Below are 24422 nucleotides of genomic sequence, written 5' to 3' on the forward strand. Positions count from 1 at the left end.
CTCAGCTTTAAAAACGTTAAAAACTTAAAAACGCTGCAGCGGTCGCGCATGCTGCGGTTACTATAGCAACATGATTCTTCCAGTTGATTGGTCGACGGCTCCTTGGCTCTGTCTTGCATCATCATCTTCATCATCTTCATCTTCATCACTTGTCCGGCGTGTAGTCGTTCCTCTTCAGGTCTGAGGGCACAGGTGAGTTCACTACCGTAATACACCTGAGAGAGGAGCACAGTCTCACCTGGAAGCTTGAGTTTGCGACAGCACGAGTTGCAGTGATGCTTGGAACGGAAGTTTCTGATGGCGTCGTCGCCGAGGTTCGCCGGTCCGAAGATCATGTCGTACCTGAGAGTCAATCAACGGATCAGTCAGGATTACTGTAACATATGTAATAGACGGGCAGGAATATTGACACTTATTAAGATGGTCGTTTTCAAATGTATTTCAATATTTATTTGTCTGTATTTTACTAAATTAACTTCAAGCTTTTTTATGATAAATCAGAAGAAAATAAATATTGCTAGTATTTTAAACAAAATAGTATATTTTGTGTTGTGTATGCATTATAAAATATATGAAATAAAAATAAAAGAATATAACAAAGATTTAAATAATGTGTAATGAATAATGAATAATTCATTTTAATAACAAATTTATTTAAACTTCAAGAATAAAAATGCAGATGAGAAGAAGAATAAAATAACTAAAAATGTAAATACTTTTTTTCTTTTGAAAAAACTAAAATATACAGTATATATATATTTTTTTTAATAAACCATCTAATGGATAATAACATTATTTATATCTCAGGTAAAAAAAAACAACCTTAAACCATTGAAGTACTTTCATTTAAACCCGTGATGAAATAATTCAAATTAAAAAATGTAAATATAATATAAAGATAAAACTATCTCTTGACTGGTACCATCAGTTCTTAATAATATATTCACAGTATGAAGACCTCAGACTCTCACGTACTCCTTTTCTCCACTCTTGATGACCGACGGGTCGGTCAGGATCTCTCCCACACCTGGACACAAAGACGGGTCAGAGGCCTGAGATGCTGGAGGTCGTGAGGAGCGTCTGGTGGTTACCCTGCAGGTCCAGAACCAGCAGCTCTCCGCGGGTGTACTCGTAGGTCCAGTGGCTGAAGGCCAGCATGGTCTCCTCCAGCAGGTTGGTGGGAACGATCTCGTCGCCGTTGTTGTTGTTGAACTTCCTGAACTCCCCCGTGATGCACTCCTCGATGGCGAACCACTGGCCGGCCGAGTGACAGTAGAGCAGGTAGACCTCCAGGAACCTGCACAGGTGGAGAAAACTTTATTGATCAGATGTCAACAGACGTGACGCACGTCAACTCTTTGTTCACCAACATGCAAATGGAACTGCTCATCGACTCTTTTCTACTCCAGTACTTTCACTCAATTACTTTTCTACTCCAGTACTTTCACTCGATTACTTTTCTACTCCAGTACTTTCACTCGTCTACTTTTCTACTCCAGTACTTTCACTCGACTACTTTTCTACTCCAGTATTTTCACTCGACTACTTTTCTACTCCAGTACTTTCACTCGATTACTTTTCTACTCCAGTACTTTCACTCGACTACTTTTCTACTCCAGTACTTTCACTCGATTACTTTTCTACTCCAGTACTTTCACTCGACTACTTTTCTACTCCAGTACTCTCACTCGATTTCTTTTCTACTCCAGTACTTTCACTCGACTACTTTTCTACTCCAGTACTCTCACTCGATTTCTTTTCTACTCCAGTACTTTCACTCGACTACTTTTCTACTCCAGTACTCTCACTCGATTTCTTTTCTACTCCAGTACTTTCACTCGACTACTTTTCTGCTCCAGTACTTTCACTCGATTACTTTTCTACTCCAGTACTTTCACTCGACTACTTTTCTACTCCAGTACTCTCACTCGATTTCTTTTCTACTCCAGTACTTTCACTCGACTACTTTTCTACTCCAGTACTCTCACTCGATTTCTTTTCTACTCCAGTACTTTCACTCGACTACTTTTCTACTCCAGTACTTTCACTCGATTACTTTTCTACTCCAGTACTTTCACTCGACTACTTTTCTACTCCAGTACTCTCACTCGATTTCTTTTCTACTCCAGTACTTTCACTCGACTACTTTTCTACTCCAGTACTCTCACTCGATTTCTTTTCTACTCCAGTACTTTCACTCGACTACTTTTCTGCTCCAGTACTTTCACTCGATTACTTTTTTGCTCAAATACTTGACTCGATCGATACTTTAACTTGATTACTTTGGTACTCCAATACTTTTGTGTGCAAATACTTTTACTTGTTTATTTTTTTGCTCAAATTTGATGATGAGTTCACAGAGAGGGAGTGAGAACAGAACGTTTATGGAGTTTTAAGTCAGTCCAAAGCTGATTTTATGGTAGACGGACAAGGTTTATACACTCATCACAAAGTAACATTTGTTGTAGTTCCAACACAACATCTGAGTCCAAGTCAACATACAGGAGTCTTGTTATTGTGAATATTTGAAGCATTTAAACTTCATTATCTCAGTGTGATTCATGTCTGTGCGTAATGTCTGTGCGTGTTGTTTACATTTAAAGAGTAAAAACATGTTCAAGTGATGTTGAAGAAACCATCAGCTTTTACAAATATCAACAGAAAAATCACCAAAATCACTCACTCAGCAGATTTTTAACAAATCTTCAGACATGAAGTCTGAATTGAAGCTGCTGGAGGATATTTAAGCGATGAAAGGGTTACACGAGCAACAAACCACAGGAATGACTTTGATGACAAACGTTGCCGCCTCTCCTGGAGGCGGAACTGTCGGGAAATGTGTCTCATCGTGACTCGACTCTGGAGTTCTTTGGCAAGACAAGAAGTATCTGTTCACTTCAAACGGTTTTTAATATTTGCTCCACAGTTCAAGCTTCGTCATGCGTGTCGGTGCAAGAGCTCATCCAGCAGGTCGACAAACAAACGACGTAAACTTCCGTCTGACAACAGCTATGATCCCATCAGAACGCAGCAGGTTTAAATAAGTCAACGGTGTTTGAGCAGCACACGTGTCCTTCAGCTGAGCCAGAAACTGCACCCAGAACAACCATCCATCTGATCTTAAAATCTATCAAGACTTCTTAGTTACAGGACATTAACCTTAGCAAATGTTTAACAAAAAATAATGAAAAAAATGATTATTTTGTGACTTTGATAGTTTGGTTAGTGTTGTAAGAAAATATCTATGCACTTATGCATATATATATATATATATATATATATATATATATATATATCACAATTGTTTTTCACGATACTACATCGATATTTAACGTCATGGCATCGATTAAAGTTGTTCGCGGCGGCTTTCAAATATTTTTTATCATAGCTCAATGAAGATAGTAGAAGCTAGATGGCAGCACACGTTACGCCCTCCACAGCTTAGGTACAATGACTGAGACAATGACTGAGGACGAGAGGATACAGTGACTCTAGCAGCTTTTAAAGTGGATGTTTGAACATATTTTGGTTTTAAAAACAAATGAAAGCAGTTACGACTTCGTCAAGAGTCATGTGGTCTGTAAATTCTGCAACACCAGAGTCAAGTACTCGACAATACTACACATATATTGTTACTATAGTATTATTATATTTATAAATATATCTTATCGCCAGTTTATCAATACAAACCCTTACAAAATATCAAGTAATTGATTTTTCGCCCTGAAAACATCAACTCAGTCTCACATAATTCTGACAGAACAAAACTTTAACTCTGGAGAGACGGTAAAAGTGTATTTAAGGTGTATTTATTTGTGTTTTCTTTAGATTTTAGTCTACACTGCTCTTTCTAAGATGCTAAAAAATAAACCTATATCAAATCAAAATGTCTGTGAAACCCGTAATTGAGGCATAAGTTACCAGGCCGCACAGAGAGAAATAAATAATAATCATCATTTCTGTTCCATTTATTTACACTTTTTGTAGTGTGTTAAACTTAAAAAGGACAATCATTTCTCTGAACTAACTTTAGTCTGCGACTCTTGAGTTTCTCAAACATTAAACCAGTAAACTAGTGAGAATAAATAAAACACAAACTCTATACGACTAATTTCTAAAATAGATTCATAAATATTATGCCAACGTTAAAGCAGTCACCAATTTCCCGAAAGAGATCTCCGGAGGAATTAAAGTTGTTTATCCAACAGTCAATAATATCCTTGCAAGTCTCCGCCCAAACAAATCATGAATTAACCTAACAGGAAGTAAAGTTGGACTTTGATGTTGCTTTTCTTTCTTTGAGGCTCAATCCATATGAATTATCGTGTTTGTTTTCCTTTACGTCAACAAAACAGTAAAACCAGAGTTTGTTGGTAAATAACCTCTGACCCCCGAGGCCAAATGACCACATGTGCTCTGAATGAAAACCCATCGTCAACATCCAAACGTTTAACTTGTGTCTGTGACTGGCTTCAACTATTGTACCGTTTTATTGACCGACTCCATCATTAGAGGAACTGAAGTCAACATTTCCAATGAGCTCAACCGCCGGATACAGAGTCATCGTGTGATGTCATCATTTTAAGGGTGTTTCAGATGAAGAGTGTGAGGAAATCTATCGACTCACACGGTTGCACGAGGATCTGTGCACGTATGATCGACTCCATCCTTGTGTTGCCATGGAAGCAGGTGGTCATAATGTTATGGTTACTTAAAGAGTTAAAAAAATAAACTTGTCCAACATGTCTGAGAAGAGGAACCGGAAACGCAACATTGTTGGGACACCTGAGATGAAATGTTCTGTCACAAGCGCGACACACACGCCCTTTCCCAACACACACACACCCTTCATAACACACTTACACACACCCTTCATAACACACATACACACACACACCCTTCATAACACACATACACACACACACCCTTCATAACACACATACACACACACACCCTTCATAACACACTTACACACACCCTTCATAACACACTTACACACACCCTTCATAACACACTTACACACACCCTTCATAACACACATACACACACCCTTCATAACACACATACACACACACACCCTTCATAACACACTTACACACACCCTTCATAACACACTTACACACACCCTTCATAACACACATACACACACCCTTCATAACACACATACACACACCCTTCATAACACACATACACACACACACACCCTTCATAACACACATACACACACACACCCTTCATAACACACTTACACACACCCTTCATAACACACTTACACACACCCTTCATAACACACTTACACACACCCTTCATAACACACTTACACACACACACACACACACCCTTCATAACACACACGCACACACACACCCTTCATAACACACTTACACACACACACCCTTCATAACACACTTACACACACACACCCTTCATAACACACACACACCCTTCATAACACACATACACACACACCCTTCATAACACACTTACACACACCCTTCATAACACACATACACACACCCTTCATAACACACATACACACACACACCCTTCATAACACACTTACACACACCCTTCATAACACACTTACACACACCCTTCATAACACACTTACACACACCCTTCATAACACACATACACACACCCTTCATAACACACATACACACACCCTTCATAACACACATACACACACACACCCTTCATAACACACATACACACACACACCCTTCATAACACACTTACACACACCCTTCATAACACACTTACACACACCCTTCATAACACACTTACACACACCCTTCATAACACACTTACACACACCCTTCATAACACACTTACACACACACACACACACCCTTCATAACACACACACACACACCCTTCATAACACACACACACACACCCTTCATAACACACACACACACACACACACCCTTCATAACACACTTACACACACACACCCTTCATAACACACTTGCACACACACCCTTCATAACACACTTGCACACACACCCTTCATAACACACTTGCACACACACCCTTCATAACACACTTGCACACACACCCTTCATAACACACTTGCACACACACCCTTCATAACACACTTGCACACACACCCTTCATAACACACTTGCACACACACCCTTCATAACACACTTGCACACACACCCTTCATAACACACTTACACACACACCCTTCATAACACACTTGCACACACACCCTTCATAACACACTTACACACACACCCTTCATAACACACACACACACCCTTCATAACACACTTACACACACACCCTTCATAACACACTTACACACACACCCTTCATAACACACATACACACACACACCCTTCATAACACACATACACACACACACACACCCTTCATAACACACACACACACCCACCCACCCTTCACAATAGACACACAGACGGCAACACAGACAAACAGGTGTGTTTACCTGGGCGAGTATGGGATGGCCTTCGGGCGGACCTGGTTGAAGGCAAAGGTCAGCTTCTGTGCTGCTCGCTGTTGCTGAATTTCCTGAGTAAACACAGGTTTGTATCGATCAGGTCGGACCAGTTCACCGACGGTGCTGATCAAACACACTCTTGTTCACTGCGACTGACATCGACGGTCGATTAAAACACAGCGTTTAGCTTCTAGTTAGCGTCGAGGCTAACACAACGTGACGCACAAAGTTACCACAAACACATGTAGAACTTTCCTCTATGATGGCAGTTGTTCTGCAGGCAAACATAAATGTAACGTTTATTAGAAATAACTGCTTTACTGTCACTTCCTGTAGCTTCAGTTCAAACATGTTTGTGGTAAAAGGTGTCGTGTAACAGCCTTGTTGTCGACTCGATGGAGGAAAAGTTTCATCAAGATTGTGAGAATTCCTGTTGAACTTCCTGTATCAACAATGTTGGCAGGAAGAGTGGGATTCTTAAAAGCTCTCTAGCGACACCTAGCGCACAAAGACCGTCACTGATGTTTATGTTTCAGTGCATTCGAATATTTTCAAATGTTGAAACTCATTTTTTATTGTACTATAAAGCATTATTTTCACTAAATTAATTTAATAATTTCTAATATTATTTTTATTAACATTCTTTTCTCATAGTGTAAAAAAACAAACATTTATTTTAAATGTTTTAATCCAATTATTCAAAGATCTAAATTCCATTCCAATAGTTTATTTTTAATACATTTTATGAATTGATTTTTATTTTATTTGAAATGTATTATGGAAAATGTAATTTAATTTGTCTTAATAATTGAACTGAAAAAAATTAATTATTTTATGATTTTCTTTACACATGGAGTTTTTATATTTAGTTTATTATATACAATTTGATATAAAAAATAACTGTGAAAATGTTTCTTTAAAAAGAAAAAGTGTAGGGAAGGTAGGATTTTAATGTAAGTGTTGGGACATATGTACAACGTTTTTGGAATTGTAATATAATCTTTGAAGATATTAATTTAAAAACAATTCAATAATTAAAAAAATAAAATAAAAATCAACCTTTCAATATAGAAATGAAAATTATAAATATTTTTCTAGAAAATAAGTACATGATTTTAACTGGGCCCGAATAAATATTTTAGTCTTAAATACATTTAGGCAAAAAAATATTGTTTTTCTGAACGCTGGGGTCTTAAACTCAAATGGTTTGTGGGAACATCATTCTTCAGCGTTTCTAGAAATAAAATTTGATTAATTTTTTTGTGTTTCAGGTTTTATTGCGAGTTAAGTTTTAAATCTGTTCCATCTTAACTTTAAAATAAAATCTATATAAATGATAACTTCGACATGATTAACTTACTTAAAGCTTTATTTGATTTTACAATAAATGAAGGGCCAAGGAATGAGGCCCCTGTCCTAAAGAGAACCTAAAAATCTTGTGTGTGCGAGTGTGTGTGTGAGTGTGTGAGTGTGCGAGTGTGTGAGTGTGCGAGCGTGTGAGCGTGTGAGCGTGATTGTGTGAGTGTGTGTGTGAGTGTGTGAGTGTGTGAGTGTGTGTGAGTGTGTGTGTGTGTGTACCCTGAGACAAAGGTGCAGCACGGTGTCGTCCTTGTAGATGCTCTGCCATCTCTCCACCACCTTGGGCAGGAAGGACTTGACGATGTACAGGTGCCCCGGCTTCAGGATGTCGTACTCGGACCAGGTGCACAGAACCTTGAGGGCCCGCCGCAGACCTCCACCCATCTCCTCCTTGCTGAGGAACTCGATCTTGGCGCAGAGGCCGCGCTGGGCCCAGGAAGACATGCTGTTGTTGATGGTGTTTGGGGAACTCTCCTCCAGTCGGTACACCGTCACCGGCTCGCCTGGCGACGCACACGAGGGACACGTTAACGACGACACCCGGGAGCGAGAGGCGCACAAACACACTCGTCTGCCAGTGTCACAGGTATATCCATGATGATGTTTGTCGGTTAGAAACAAACAGGATTAAGAAAAATAAAAATCAATCGTTTGGATCTCGCGGACATTTTCAATATTCTTTAACAAAAACACTTTATTATAACAATGACATGTTTTTTTATGTGAAACATTGAAGTTAATTTCACTCTTTTCAAATAGAAGAAAATGTAGTTTAAAACACGTTCATTAAGTGTAATTAGCGTTAAAATATGGAAGTAAATCAGTGTCGTCAGAATATTGAAAGGTTGGGTTTGACATTTAAAATGTCAAGTTTTTTATTGATTTTTTTTGGAATGGTTCAAAATTTAATAATTTCTATATTGAAAGGTTGATTTGTTTAAAACACTAACAAAAAAGGATTAATAAATCAATATAATAACATTTTTTAAGACAGATTTTGATATTACAATACACATACAATTATTACAATAATTAAAAGGACACTGTGCAGTTAAATACATTTTCTAAATCCTTTTTTTCAAGTTTATAAATAGATATTCAATGTTGGAATATTTGTCCCAAAATTTACATTAAAAAAACCTTAATTTCAATAAAAAAAGTATCAAATTAAATTTTTAAGAAAACGATTCATCACTTAGAATATAAAATAATTTAAATCTCAAAAATGTAAAGTTCAGCATTTTAAATATGAAATTCAAACATTCAATGTTCTGATGGCACTGATATAAAATTATAGGAATGATATAACAAATAAAGTAACATGTTATGTGAACATAAAGGTTTATTTATTTAACTCAGTCCCGCCTGCAAGAGACCTGCTGTTACACATCCTCACCTCTGGGGGGCACTGGAGTGAAGGGAATACTCTGCGACAACCTCATCAAGTTGTTGCGTTCAACGGCTGAGGAAGAAGAGAAGAATAAGCAGAACATAGGTTAGAAAAACGAATTAGAAAATGAATCACTTGGAAGAAGAAAACTCACCAGAGTACTGGTAACTCTCCATCGGCTTGAAAGGTGAACCGATGGCTGCATAGGAAAAAAACAAGTGTTACTCAAACATGATGCTTGTTTTCTGACTGGATCTCGTGAGTTACTCACAGTCCTTCCGGGGCCCGAGTTGTGTGTGTCGGGGTGAGTAGTGGGGGACAGCTGTGGCCACAAAAGCAGTTGAAGGTGATACAAGAATTAAATTGACTTCATTTAAAAGGTCTTGTTAAATCAAAAGTAAAAGCAAACTCGAGTCAAAAATCATGCCATTGAAAAGTTTCTTCCTGAGCAGATGGAGAACGAGAGTGAAACTGCTGATCGTACCTGATAAAGTATCTTCGGCGGGCGGTTGACTGTCGGAGAAGAACAGAAGAACGTTAGATCCATCATCAGCAGATACGTTACATGTTGGATAGATTGAGTTTTAAAGTCACGTACAGGCTGCTGGCCAGAGCCGACTTGACCTGAACTCTCTCCTGGTGGAGAAACGAAGAAGTTACACATCTGGACGACAAGTACAGAGAACACTTGTGTGCGAGTATATTTAACGCTTGAATTTTAAAATGTTAAAACTTGTTTTCTTGAAATGTTGTCTTTTTAAACCTTTTTTCTTTTTAATGATTACATTCAATCATTTATATATTTGTTAAGTTATTTGTTTCTATTGAACTTAAATCATTTGTATTTTGAAATTAATTAATCTCTAACCTTAAAATTTACAGTTTTATATTCTAATTCAAATCATTCAAAAACATATGACCTAAATTCAGTCTTTAAAAATCATTAGCCTTTTAAAAAGTTTAATATACCAACACAAATTAGAAAAGATTAATATTCTAATGTCAATCATTTAAAAATGTTTTTTTCCATATTGAAACTCTACGAGTACAAAATGTTAAAAGGATTAAAAAAAAGAAAATAGAATATTTAAAAAAAGAAAATCATTCTTAATTAACTATAAAATCAATTGGATTTTCAAAATTAATTATTTTCTTCATTCTAAATTTAAAAGGCTGTCAATGAAAAAATATAGAATTTAGAAAATGTTTTTTTTAGTTATTGGTAATTATTATTTTTTAAATTATTGAAAAAAATAGTCAATTTTTTAAATCACATTATTAGTTATTGAAAGTCATTTTTTAATTAGATTAAATGATTCAATAAAAACAAATAGGTAACCTTTCAAAGTTTAAATTATTTTAGGTAATTGTAAAAAAAAAAAATCGAATGCAAACAACATTTCAATAAAACGATGTCAAAGTTCCTACATTCGTTAAAGCAACAATATTCTGATGATTCCATCCACACTCACCAGAACGGCGGCTCTGGGGTCGTCGTGGACCAGGATGTCTTCGGCCGACACTCTGTTCCTCTCCTTCTTAGTCAGAGCTGGAGTTGAAGAAAACAACAGGTGACTATCCGCTGCCGACTGTTCTTCGGGTGCCGTGGACGTACTGGACTGAGGGTGGAGGAACGCTGGACTCTTGTCGAACTCTGTGAATCCTGCGTAAGAGTTGACGGTTCTGATGACACCGCGAGGCTCGTGCTCGCCCTGGAAACCGGTTCAAATGACAGAGATGAGAAATAATGCTGGTTAATAAGTATTTTCTTTAACAAAAATAACATTCTTAACTCATCACCCTTCAGCTGGCAGAGGTCAGAGGTCATTTAGCTTTTAGAAGCTTCAGCTAAAAGAAGATTCAATTTTATTTACTTTGATTAACAATAACAACAACCACAGGATTTTATCATTAAATCATTATTTTTACATTTTTGTTTGTCTGCTTCAACTTGATCTTCTCCCAAACAGCGTTAATCATTTTTTCCTCAATTTAGGGTCGACCTCCTGACCTCTGCGTAGTATCATAACAACACACAAATATGACACGCACCCTGGATCTGGACCTCAGGGCCGGACTCTGTTCTCTGCTGGACGTGAAGATTTCTTTTGGTGTCGAGTGCTGGAGCTCTGAACTCTCCTTGTGTCCTGAAGGTGAGACACCGGAGTGAGAAAAGTGTCGACTTCATTCCATTTGATAAGAACAGAATTTTGGTCATTGATTTTTCCCTACAAACCAATATTGAAAGAAAACACACAACTTTAAAAACTTCTGATTGACCCCCTGAACAAATGCATCATTTATATTTCGACACAATCCTACACCCGTCAGATAGTTCCGTCAGTTAAACCTCAGAACTCCCAGGAAAAAAGAAGAAGAGATGAAGCACCTTCACCAGAGGGAAGGAAGGAAGCGGATAGAAGAAGATTTCTCATGATGATCTTCAATCAACACTCAAACAGAAGTTGTTATTCACAAGCTCAGAGCGATATTAGATTATAATGTACAGTGGTCCCTCCACATATTATTATGGTTCAACTAATATACTGTGTTTAGATTCTATGTCAAAAGCAATAGACGGCTGTGATTGGTTGGCTGGGCGGCAAAGCGTAACAGGATTTACGGCACTTTATATTACAATTAAATGTATGCTTCTTCACGGATTTTGTTAAACCTAAGCCCAGCATAAACGAGGGACCACTTTCATTCATTTGAGTGTGAAGGACAAGCTCACGTGTGTGAAACACTCCAGGAAACCATCAGAAGCCAAAAGGAAACGAAGCACCAGCAGAATCAAGCACCAGCAGAGCAGCCCCTGAACCTCGGCTCAGACTCAAACCTCGTGTCGGCACCCTTGCCGGGTTCCTCCTGTCTGACTTGACCTCTGACCCACTTTGACCCTGGCTGCCTGCGGGAGGTTCTCCTAAGGGGCACTTGCGGCAGGGTCTCCTGGGCCGGGCGGCGGGAGCGTGCACGTCACTCTCCGGCACGGTGATCCGCACGTCTTCTTCGGTCGGGTGACGGTCTGGGATGTCTTGTGTACTTACTGGACCCGAGTCTCCCTCGTCGTCACAGAAGGCCTCGTTGACGTAACCCAAACCCTCCCGCCCTCCCAGACCCTCCTTGCTTCCGGGCGTTGCAGCGGCAGAAGGAAAGCGAGCAGAGTCTGAAGTCTTAGACACGACCACGACGGTGGGATACACACTCACACAGTCCTGGGCGTCAACACCACACTCTCCCTCAGACTTACCCATGAACGCCCCGAACTCTACCGCGGTGCTGTCCGGAGACGAGTACGGCCCCGCCAGGGTCAGTTCCGGGTGGCTGGAGCCGCTGGGCTGAGCGGGGGTGAACTGAGCGCCGGGCGAGGGGACGTTGGGCAGGCTCGACGGCGAGTCCGAGTAGACGGGCTCCTGTGGACGGGTCGGCTTGTTCCGTGTGAGGGAGTGGCCCCGAGGGTGCGGCTCCGGGGCGGAGGCGGCCACAGCACTTTGGACGAAGGCACTAGGACTCAACGCTATGTTCAGCTTGGGGTCGAGCCCCTGCCCTTTCCCGGGACTGTGCAAAGTCTCTGCCCCGGGCCCGAAGTAAGAATCTTGGACGTCGACTCCCTCCTGAGGGAAGGGCGACCCGAAGTAAGCTCCGACCATGGCGGACTTGGAGAGAGAGCCGGGCTCGGGCGGCAGGGGCGCGATGCTGGGGGCCACGTTTTTGGAGAGGCTGAGCTCCCAGGTGATCTGGTTGTGAACCTTACTGGCTCCGGACGCCCTCTGAGCCGCGAGGGTCTTCAGCGTGTCCACGGTCAGAGCGGAGAGGTCCTGCAGGTGACCGATCTGAGAGTCCAGGGTGTGCAGAGACCTCTTGATGAAGTTCACTTTGTTCCCGACTTCCTTCAGCTGCATGCACATGGTCTCCACCCTGTGAGCATTGGTTCAATGTTAGGTCTTTTCAATTCAATATGATAATGTTGGTGGAATAGTAGCAGACATTATGAAAGGAGTTCAGATCTGATCGATCACACGTTCAGCATCATGTTGGCACTATTATAGCAACATTTTAAAAGTCTACGGATTAAATTTGAACTAAGATTTGTTTTAAATGTTTAATATAGTGTATATTATAGAGTATACAACTGTATTTAAAAAAATGTATTATTTAAAAACAATTGAACGTTTCAATATACCAATTATGAGATTAAAACATTAGATAAAAATCCACCATTCAATTGATAAATTACTGAATTTAATGATAAAAAAAACAGAAACATTTCAATAAAAATAAACTACCAACTGAAGATTATGGTACCGACATATTTCCATGAAACATGTGTTGTGCATTAATGATAATTATTCTAAAGAACAATACATTATTATTAATGCCAGAATTAAGAACTAACCATAACAACATCAAATGAATCAATTTAATGTCACCTGTCTGAGGTCAGACGGATCCGCTCATCGCTGCCAGAATGAAACTGATCATCCTTTTCATGGAAGTACGTCTCGACACACTGTTCTTCGAAGTCGTGCAGCTTCTTCTGGTCTTCCTCCGTGAGAAACAGCTCTGCAATCACATGACAAACGTCATTTTTTCAGCCAAAGATTTAATCAGTACATCAGTGAATGATTGAATTTTTAAATCTTGAAACTTTCAATGTTATCCTTGAAATGAGTTTTATAGTAGAATTTTTATCATTGGTAGAGTTTAATTCGTTTGAATTTCTTTTTAATAATGTCATTTGAAAATAAGAATATGTTTAATACAAATTACATATGATTATATTTTGTATACATTGTTTTATATTTAAATTGCAAGATTAAAAAAATGTAATAATTCTGAAGTTTATATTTTTCCATTTGTAGCAGTTTATAATCCAATATAAAAAATGTTGATGTAAAAGTTAAGTAGTTTGTATCTTTTGATATTATCTGGTACTATTACACCAACATATATATATTGAATTCAAATAAAAAAATACTTATTTGAGAAAATGCATTTTGAATTATTTGATTAAGAATATTAAACATTGTTTTTAAGTCAATGATAAAAGCAAATTAAACTTCAGATTCAATTATTAAAAATACTAACTAAATAAAAAAAATGAAACATTTAAATAAAAAAATAAAAAAACATTCATGTCGTTAAATTCAACCAACAATATCCCGATCATCACTTGCATAGCTGCTCAATTTGAAGAACAAAATGTCATAAGAACCTACTTGGTCCGTAGGTGTTCTCCTTCTTCCTCTTCCTGCACATGCAGAAGAGCGAGTAGATATGGCACAGAAGGATGAAGGGAGGCGGCAGGACAGGCTTCTCATGATAGGCCATGATGAAATGATAACGCTGGTACTTCCACACCAGGTTTGAAATGGACTTCACTTGAATGTACACATTGCTGCGGAGGGGAAACGGAATTAAACCCGGTGTTCATCCGAGGACGCGTGTCCTTGAGCACTCACTTAAAAAAGGCGATGAGGAGGTTGACCATGAGTATGTACTGTACAAAGAGGTAGACGGCTTGAAGCAGAGGAGTCAGCCACACTCCGGGGGCACAGAGGGACTTCACTTCACTGTTGTTGGCACACACTGTCGACAGAAACATCTTCATGTCAACATAACATTACATTAAATGATCGTGTCAAAGCTGCAGGTGATGGGAAAATGTTTAATACATTCTTGAAGCATTAAAATTTTTTTAAAAAAGGAGCAGGAGTCGCCAAATACCCACCATTGAATCGCTTGTAAAACTATATATACACTATACTTTGGAAACTAACAAAAATAAAGACGCACACTTCGGTTGAAACCAATCCCACAACTGAAGACAAACATAAATTTGCCGAATACGATTCAGTAATTCTAAAACTAAACGGATCTAATGCAAGCTCGATAACTCCTTTATACTCTTGTTTTGACATTGAACAATTTTAATTATTTTATACTTTTTATACAGCATTACTATCCTTTATTAATTCCTGTAAAACACTTAACCTGGCACTACCATTTACAAACTGTTGTGCTCAATTCAACCTTTTATATACAGCCTGGGAGCTCAAATTAAGATAATAAAGATAAATAATAGTCTACAATAAAAATCGTCGGCTCTAAAATCTGGAGAGGAATGAATCAGTTTTGTTGTGACGCCACATTTCTAAAGTATAGAAAAGCAGCAAAAGTGCTTTGTGCTAAGTTATGGATCCACACACAAGCAATCACACAGTGATGGGAGTAGGCTGCGACGCAGCGCACCAGCTCAACCATCAGGAGCGATCAGGAGTTAAGTGTTTTGCTCAGGGATACAACACCACCATCTCATCCGGAGCTGGGATTGAACCCGCAATTCAAATCGACATCACTATTTAATATGACGCAATTCTTCAATCACGGAGACACCAATAAAACAATTAAAAAACGCTGAATCTAAAGTAAGTGATGGCCGATACAAAAGCAGTGTGTTTTTCTTTTTTACAACGTATAAAAGTGCAAAAATGGGGTAAAGCTAGCTTTATTTAGGGTTTTTTCCCCTCCAATTTGTGTGATTTCTGCAATAATTTGTTAATTATCCAACCTAGTTGTGTTGTGTTGTGTTATTTAAGGTTTTTATTTTTACAGTACAAAAGTTGAATAAAAATATTTGATTCAAATCAAATTCAGTTGATTCAATCAAATAATGTCTTCATCAAAGAGAATTTTCACTTAATGACTCGCAATATCGGTCAACAAACGAATCGGCATTTAGATCATTTTCACTAAACCCTCAGCATCCAGATGTGCTAAAGCCTAGATTGTTCACATGGATTATTGGTTTCATGGATGATTCTCCAGTTCCTTACCATCAATTTCGTAAGCATACACCTCGCCGTACATCATCCAGTACGGCTGGAACAACACGTCTTTGGCCAGCGTCCAGCTGGGTTCCTCGGATGGGTACAGAATGGCTTTGCGTGGAACTCCGTAGCTCAGCAGCACGATGGCCATGATCACGACAATGTAGAACATGTTGGCCACCTGGAAGACACGCCAGAGTCAGGTGAACCACATAGATGACCTCAGATGTACTAGTACTAGTAACTACAAGGAACTTTGCTTTTTAGCTACAAAAAAACACACACATTTGATCTGACAGGATTGAAAAGCTGTGGTTTTAATAATCAAGAAACCTAGTAACTAAATCATATTTGTATTCAAAGTAAGACGATTGTCAATGTTTTAGACCGACAGAAGGAAAAAGGATGGAGAGACTATCAGAGTCATCAGGAAATTTAATGGTTGAACTAAACATTTCAAATGTTGAAACTCAATTTTTTTATTTAGTATTTTCTGGAATCTTGAATTCAATAATTTATAAATACATTTTTGAATAACTGAATTAGAAACGTGGTTTAATTAAAACATTTTAATTAAAAACGTTTATTTAAAGGAATAAAAATAAAACATTTTTAAAAAACTATAGTCTGAATAAATGAAATTGTCAAATATCGAACTATTTTAAAAATGAATTACTTTTACACATGTTCAAATTAAAAGACTAATTCAATAATTTATATATTGTAGATTTAACTATTTAAAGAAATGGTTTCAACGTTTGAAATGTAAAATTCAACAATTGAATTCCCCCCCCGACACTGACTTCTACAGGAGACACTCCGAGGGATCAAACCACCGTTAAACTACTTCAAGAGAATCAGCTTCACGTCTTAAACAGTCACGACATCTAAACGCTACAGTAAATCACACAGAACACAGGTACAGGTACTTTAATCCACAGGGCTGATCAGGAACTAAATACCTGTTTTAAGCATTGATGCGCTGTTTCAATGTAAACATAAGAAATAGACATGATTTCTGAGAACAAAGTGAGTCATTTTTAACTATATCACAACAAAAATAAATAAAACTGTAATGATTATGGAAGTATATCAGTGAATGGTTAGATTTGAAATGTTGAATTGTGTCATTTTTTCAAGCATTTAATTCAATGATTTTAATATTTGATGATGATTTATTTACACATTGAACGATAGACATAGATTAGATTTAAATTCTAATTCTTATCATAAATAATACATTTTCCAAATTCAATATTCTTTTAATTTGTAGCCTTTTATATTCATTATATAAATGTTGCCACAATGATTGGCTTTAAGTTTGATTGATTATGATGAGTATTATTTTGGTATATCGAATTTGGAAGGTGAAGAATGAAAGAAAAAAAAGATTTAGAAAATATAATTTTGTTTTATTGGAAATAGAATATCGAGCTTCTTGTGTAAAAAGAAAATGGTATTGTTTTTAAAATACTGTAATCTAATTATTATTGAATTCAATTATACTATAAAAAAGTATTTAACCTTTCAGTATAGAAATTATTACATTCAATAATTTAAAAAATAAATAATTAAATGGCTTAAATGTTTTTTTTTAAATAATCAAGGTTTCAAAGGTTGATATTAGTAATTAAACTATTCAATATTATGATGGCACTGAAATACTACTATAAATGCCTTTTCCAAAAAAAGTAAAAAGAATATTAAATCATACTAAAATGTTACAAAGTTTGGCTTTAAGTGCCATTACATTTCTTTTTTTTTAACAATTAGAGCAAAACACATTATTAAAACTCTTGTCACTGGAAACATGACAGTTGTCTTTAGAGCTGAATGCACAGGCATCAGGAGTCAAATCTCCTCTGAACTGTTGCTCATATTACAAACATAAATGTGCACAGCTTCAGCAATGAGTTCACAGAGAGGGAGCGAGACTCGGTTTAGAAGAACTCACCATCTTGGCGATCATCATGACGTAGGGTCCGGCTTGTTGATTGACGGCCAAGATATCCATGAGTCGCACGTACCAGAAGATGATGTTCAGACAGTACACGGTCCTGCCCGGAACAAAGACTTCCCCTCCGGCCAACCTCAAGCCGAAGCCGATGAAAAACGTCACGATGGCCAGAAAGTCGGACACGTTGAAGTACTCGCTGAACCACACTTTGATCTTCTGGCTTATCTTTCCGGCTTCAGACATGAACATCTGTGAGAAACGTCATAGTCTTAGTGTCTGTATGGAAACTCTGTCCGGTGACTCTGCACTGACCTCTCGAATCTTCTCGATGGCAGAGGTAAAGATGTAGAGGATGACGATCCACTCGTAGGGAGAAGGCCACCTCGGCATTTTCACAAGCACCACATACGAATAGATCATCAGGAAACACAAGTAGAAAAGCTGAGGATGAAAATAAACATAAGAATACATTAAAAAACAACTAATTTCAGCGAAGGCACGAGCATGAAGTCTAAGTTAGTCCAAATATTAGGAAACAACCAGATGATAAAATCCAACATAATAACGGTTTCTAAATCGCTAAAATACTGTATTTAAATTCCATGTAATTAGCAGCTGTGATTGTGTGACTGGGCGGCAAAGCATCATAGGAGAACTTGATCGACACAATACATGAGGGATTATATTTTTGGACCACAGGTGGCTCAAGGTATTTCACCGTCTAAATACATTAGCAAATCTATGAAATCATTTGGTAAATATAAGTGCAGAAAAATAACAACTGTAGATATTTTAATAAATAATTCAAGATTTTGTTTTTTTATTATCATCTATTTATTTAAATGATACAGTCCTCTCACAAGTAGGATGTAATTGAATGCTTGGTTAGTGATAATAACCATTTTAAATATTAATATTATCACAGGCTTTTGTAACTAAACTGGTTAATTGAAAAGTATAAAATACATTTCTAATGAATGAAAACTGACTCTGAAAACCAGCTTTTAAGTCATAGTACATTTCCTAAATTCAGCTTTAAATGGACGTTCCCAGGCAAGTGTGAGGAACATGAATAATCCGCCCGCCACAGGTCCAGATAAGGTTAACCGATTATCTAAAGTGCTGGAAAATCTTAAGACAACCATCTGACATGTGGTACATTTCCAAGTGGCGCCCGGATGTGTTAATTTCCAGATAGGAGCAGGTTTAGCAGGTGCAGATAAGCCCAGGAACAGGCTGTATCACATTCGCTGATACGATCTTCAACGAGTCAACTCCTGAGAAACCGCCTCGGGGCTGAGAACACAAGGAAGTGGAGACTTTTCCTCGCTTAGATCCCAGCTGAGTTGTGTTCTCAAACTCATGGAGCAAGAAACGACTTCAATGGGATAAGAGGGGATCACACAGTAAATCGAGGACAATTTAAACATGATTGAATTCAGACCAGGTTGCACGAGGGCCGCGGCAGAGCCTGAGAATCGAAACCTACCGTGTTGGACCAGAACTTGACGATGGGAGCGTGGTAGAAGGCGTATATCTTTCTGGTCAGCGGCAGCTTCCTGGAGCGAATGTGTGTCTCTGTGTCAGACTTGGCCTCCCCGAGGTCGTGGGATCGGGCCTCCTTGAACACATCCTGCAGAGAGAAAAACACCAAAATTAGACACCAGACCACGGACTGGAGGAGAGTCGAGTGAAGAGAGAGAGCAGAGGTGGATAAACACATAACAGCATGTGGGGGGACATAACCAAATAAGAAAGAAGGGAAAACCCCAAGATATTTAATCCTAGAGCTTTGAGGAACATTTGAGATGTTGAAATGGTAGAAAGATGGGGTCAAGCGGGTTTACTCAGCATTTATTATGACGATTTTTACTGCTGCTTTACAGTTCAACACAGCAGGACGCCTCAAGAAGGATCTGTCTCGCCTGCAGTTCATACAAAACTCTGCAGCGAGAATTCTGAGCCGCTCTAGTAGAAGAACTCACATTTCTTCAATCCTTCAAACTCTTCACTGGCTGCCAGTTTCTTTCAGGATCAACTTTAAAATTCTGGTTCTTACTTTCAGATCTATTCATGGTCAGACCTTCCATCAGTGATCTGATCCAGACTTACACCCCAGCTCAGGCTCTGAGGTCTGTGGATCAGAATCTACTGATGGTTCCTTCCGGACCAGAGGAGAGAAATCCTTCCAGACTGTTGCTCCTAAGCTTTGGAACCATCTCTGTGTTTGATGATCTACTGACTCCTTCAAGAAACATCTGAAAACATTTTTATTTGAGCTTTTCCCTGATTTTCTGAGACTCCTGTGTTTGTCTCGGTTTTATCTTGATCTTTTAAGTATATATTTTATAGAGTATTGTTTTGATTGTTTAAGCGCTTTGTGACCCTGGTCTAGAAAAGCGCTCTACAAATATAAATTACCTACTTACTCTAGAGGGCGTCAGAGTCCCCACATAATATATAAAAAACAATGCATTACAAATTACTAAGACAACTTTGTGATGAGTTCATGGGCAAACACGCCTGTGTTTACATTTGAATATATGTAAACTTATTTATAATTGTTTTTTTTAATGTCTTCACAAATGATAAACTAACCCTAGAATGGACTTTATTTTTTCGTTAATATTATTATTCATATTTATCTCTATTACTGTTATTTTATCAAACATGTTTCCATATTTTTGTTTGTTCGTTTAAAATAACTATAAAAAAATGTCACTGTGCAAATGTTTACACGTCTTCTACCCCACAAATATAAATATATATATAAAAAAAAGAATATATATATATATATATATATACATTTATATAATACATATTCTTCTTTCTCCAATATTTAATTTTTGCAGTTCTGCTGTGCCTAGTCTTTTTGTTTTATACAGCTTCAACTCATTAATCATAATGTAGAAAATCATAAAGTGCATTTATCTATAACACATCATACTTTAATTCTCTCACCAGGTGAACATGATGTTCATGTTGTTATGGTTACCTATAAAGATGCCAGTTCTAGGATAAGGAAAAGTAAATATTGATCTTATCAATACTGATAAAACTTGTGATGGAAAGGAAGGTGTTTGGCAAAGAGGAACAAACACTGGGATTATTTAGATAATTTGAGCCTTAAATGAAGAAGATACAACAATTAAAATCAGATTCTTTCTTTAGGTAAATGTACATTTTGTTCAGGATGTTGATTTGGACTTCTACAGGATTGTGGCCTCTGGGTGTGAGTGAGTTTGACGCTGCTGCTCTTAAGAGTTAAATAAGGTCTTCTCACCATCTGGATGTCTTCAGTGATGTTCTGGAAGTTGTTCTCGCTGTCCTCCATGGTCATCTGGTGGTCGTCCTGGCTCTGAGGAATGTGGGCCATCTCCGCCTTGGATTTGTACTCCAGGAGTAGAATGGCGGGCGGTACCAACATACTCAGGATCACCTGGAAGGAGATTCATAGTCACTCACGTGGAAAGATGCTGTTTTATCTTTCTTACAAATGTATGTTACTATAATATTTCTGATACTATTTTAAAGTTAGAAGAGGCTGTTCCCAAATCTGTGCTGCATTTACGCCGATAAACAAGTGTGTTTAAGCATCAGATTGTTGAATGTGCCATCTTTTGTGGAGGTATATTGCATCAGAATATTAAATGGATGAATTTCATATTTCAAATGTTGGGATTTTATGTTGTTTTATTTTTAAACATTTAATTATTTTTTAGAATGATTGAATACAATTCATTTTTATTTAAAAAAGGAGAACATTTTCAAAATTAATGATAAAAAACAGTTACACTTTCTAATTCAAATAACCAAAAATAAATTCCTTAATCATTTTTATAAGTAGCTTTTCAAATTCAATATAAAAATGTTGGTTAAATAGTGCCACCACACAATATTCAAAAGAATACTAAGTAAGTAAGTAATTTGTATTTATATAGCCCTTTTCCAGACCAGGGTCACAAAAGGCTTAAACAATCAAAACAATATTCAATAAAATATATCATTTAAAGATCAAGATAAAACTGAGAACAACACAGCAGTTCCAGAAAAGCAACCTCATCGAAATTTCAGCCAATAATGGTGGCTTTATTATACTACCATTTTTTTATTGAATTAAAAGAATACAATAGAAAACATGTCATTTAGAAAATGTAAGTTTTTTAATCATTAGAGATAATGTGATATTAGAAATCATTCAATTAAATTTAAAAAAGAATACTTAGTCAAGCTTAAAAAACGTTCAACATTTCAAATGTAAAATCCACCCATTAAATGTAATGATGGCACTGATGTAAGTTAATAAAAGACTGACTAGTGATGTGAGCTTTGTTTGCCAAGAATGTGATTTTAATTCCCCAGATGTGTAATAAAAAAAAAAGGAACAAAAGTATCAAGAGGGAACATGAACCTTGTACCAGGAGTTCTTGCGCATGTTCAGCCGACCCATCCACATGTCCGACAGCAGCATCTGTGTGCAGGTGTGAGCCACGAAGGGCCGCAGGTGCGACGACACGGCCAGCTTCAGACACGTCATGTTGCTCCAGTTCTTCAGCTCGTACGTCAACAGCTTCATGGACATGGTCTCGTCCTGTCGGAACGACTGCTCCAGCAGGTCCACCGCCAGAGTCCCGAACTCACTGGAAGACGTGAGCGGAAGGGTCACGACACTCGTCAATAGTTTTAACACGAAATGTAAACAAAAGCCTACTTTGAGTACTCCTTGAGCTCCTCTGACGTGTCGTCCACCACGTCACTTTTCTTGGCCTCGTAGCCCATGGACCTACACAGCTTACAGGCGACCAGAGCCTTGGCCATGTTTTCCTCGCCATGTTGCCAGAAGAACAGAGACATCTTCTGCCTCTTCATGAGGACCGCCCAGACCAGCAGCTCGTTGAATGGGTAGGGGAACCTCCGCGTCTCCGGGTCGTCGATGTCCACTATCTCCTCCTTGCTCCTCTTTTTGCTCTGCTCTGTGGTGGTCTCCGGCTGGAGTGAGAGATCCACATGGTTCGGTGGGATCCGACAGCCACGCTTAACATTTGCACGACGTTTACTTTACCTTTGGTTTGTAAGGTTGAGCCGTCTTGATGAAGAGATTGTGTCTCGTCTTCTCTTTCTTGTCGGCCTGCATGCTGAACGACTCGTGACCTTTCCTGAAGTGTGAGCCCGTCGTGTGGCGGCCGGACCCCTGAGGAACAAATTACATGTATTCTATACTGTAAATTTATGCTGGATACAACGTCCCTGGTTAATTGCGGGAGATTCTTTCTGAAAATGGCAGCATTAACTGAAATCCTTGAAAAAGTAGTGACCAATTTATTTTTCACTCGTTTCATTTTAACGTTAATTTGAACTTTCAAACTCAACATGGCATTCGAGGCGTCATCTCGCTCAACTTTCTCAGGCCGTGGCGATAGGGCGGGGTCGTTATTCAAGTAATTTGAGGTGAAAATGACAAGAATTTGAGCTGAACTGAACAAATGTGGACCTAAATATGTAATACTTTCTTGTGAAGTTCTGACCATTATATTTCTGAATAACAAAGGTCAATGTGGATTTTTGTAATTTATCCGTTTTAGATTTCCTTACTCCGTGTACAAAACATCTGATAAATGTTTTGGTCTTTACTACTATATTCATATTTAAAATATAAAATGTAGTTTCAGGAATCCACGGTACATGTTAAATGGGAGATTCCCCGGCTTACTAAACTAAATACAAGTCTTAAAATAAACATTATTTTGTGAGTCCCAAAATGTTATCAAGCGTTCAGCAGTAAGCCAGAGAATTCCCAAATCTCTTCCTAAGAATAAACCTCCCGCCTAAATCAGATGCAAGAAATTCCAGACGAATAATAAAAAAAAAAAGCATCCATCACTCACTCTGCTATTCCGATGAAGATTGTTGTATATGATTCTGAAGCGTTTCCTGGTGTAGTTGCACCTGTAAGTCCCGCCCATCAGGTACTCGATAACCAGGCCCACGTCTATGAGGGTGATTTTGTAGTTCGGGGAAAGATGGCTCTGCGATCAAGAGATTGTCTTAGGAAGAGAAAAGGCTGCTTTTCTTCATCAACAAATACCGCTTTAAGTACCTGTTTGACATCTCGAACCAAGTGCAGGAGGGTCGGATTGTTGGGAGGTTGTTTCTGCAGAGAAACAAATCGTTGAATTCTCCTCCTGCGGTTAGTGTTTCTTTTGCTTCATTTACCGTGTTGTAGAGCTCTTCTAGCCGGTTGATTGTCAGGAAACGATGCATGCTCACACCGTTCTCTATCAGCAGCTTCACAAAGTCCACCCTGTCCATCACCAGAGCGTCCAGCATGGCTTGTTCCAAGGAGCTCACCTGCATCCACACCATCATTCAGCCAGAACAGAACAAGAAAAAAATACATGATCGTAAACATCATCAAAT

At 38.2% G+C, this 24422-nt stretch overlaps 1 protein-coding gene across 3 annotated transcripts in view; it reads right to left on the minus strand.

The window, feature by feature from the left end:
* The window catches only part of trpm7 (transient receptor potential cation channel, subfamily M, member 7), a 47152-nt gene continuing 22730 nt past the window's right edge, over positions 1-24422 (minus strand). Inside the window, exons 12-40 of one of the 3 annotated variants that reach the window (XM_087793290.1) lie at positions 24219-24353; positions 24103-24156; positions 23891-24031; positions 23068-23196; positions 22717-22994; positions 22417-22645; positions 21289-21444; positions 19495-19638; positions 18318-18446; positions 18003-18254; positions 16055-16229; positions 14681-14807; positions 14438-14616; positions 13649-13781; positions 12469-13136; positions 11271-11365; positions 10834-10930; positions 10691-10767; positions 9817-9854; positions 9703-9731; positions 9490-9540; positions 9373-9417; positions 9225-9290; positions 8048-8331; positions 6458-6540; positions 1092-1297; positions 976-1027; positions 239-342; positions 1-180 (exon numbers count right to left, since the gene is read on the minus strand). In XM_087793290.1, the coding sequence (XP_087649416.1) occupies positions 146-180; positions 239-342; positions 976-1027; positions 1092-1297; positions 6458-6540; positions 8048-8331; positions 9225-9290; positions 9373-9417; positions 9490-9540; positions 9703-9731; positions 9817-9854; positions 10691-10767; positions 10834-10930; positions 11271-11365; positions 12469-13136; positions 13649-13781; positions 14438-14616; positions 14681-14807; positions 16055-16229; positions 18003-18254; positions 18318-18446; positions 19495-19638; positions 21289-21444; positions 22417-22645; positions 22717-22994; positions 23068-23196; positions 23891-24031; positions 24103-24156; positions 24219-24353 (4191 nt within the window). In that variant the 3' untranslated portion in view covers positions 1-145. Of the gene's footprint in view, positions 181-238; positions 343-958; positions 1028-1091; positions 1298-6457; positions 6541-8047; positions 8332-9224; positions 9291-9372; positions 9418-9489; positions 9541-9702; positions 9732-9816; positions 9855-10690; positions 10931-11270; positions 11366-12468; positions 13137-13648; positions 13782-14437; positions 14617-14680; positions 14808-16054; positions 16230-18002; positions 18255-18317; positions 18447-19494; positions 19639-21288; positions 21445-22416; positions 22646-22716; positions 22995-23067; positions 23197-23890; positions 24032-24102; positions 24157-24218; positions 24354-24422 lie in introns of all 3 variants that reach the window. The other 2 variants (XM_087793289.1, XR_015711416.1) reach the window with 2 other exon arrangements.

The sequence above is a fragment of the Callionymus lyra genome, chromosome 6 (genome assembly GCF_982586985.1).
Source record: "Callionymus lyra chromosome 6, fCalLyr1.hap1.1, whole genome shotgun sequence".
Classification (NCBI taxonomy): domain Eukaryota; kingdom Metazoa; phylum Chordata; class Actinopteri; order Syngnathiformes; family Callionymidae; genus Callionymus; species Callionymus lyra.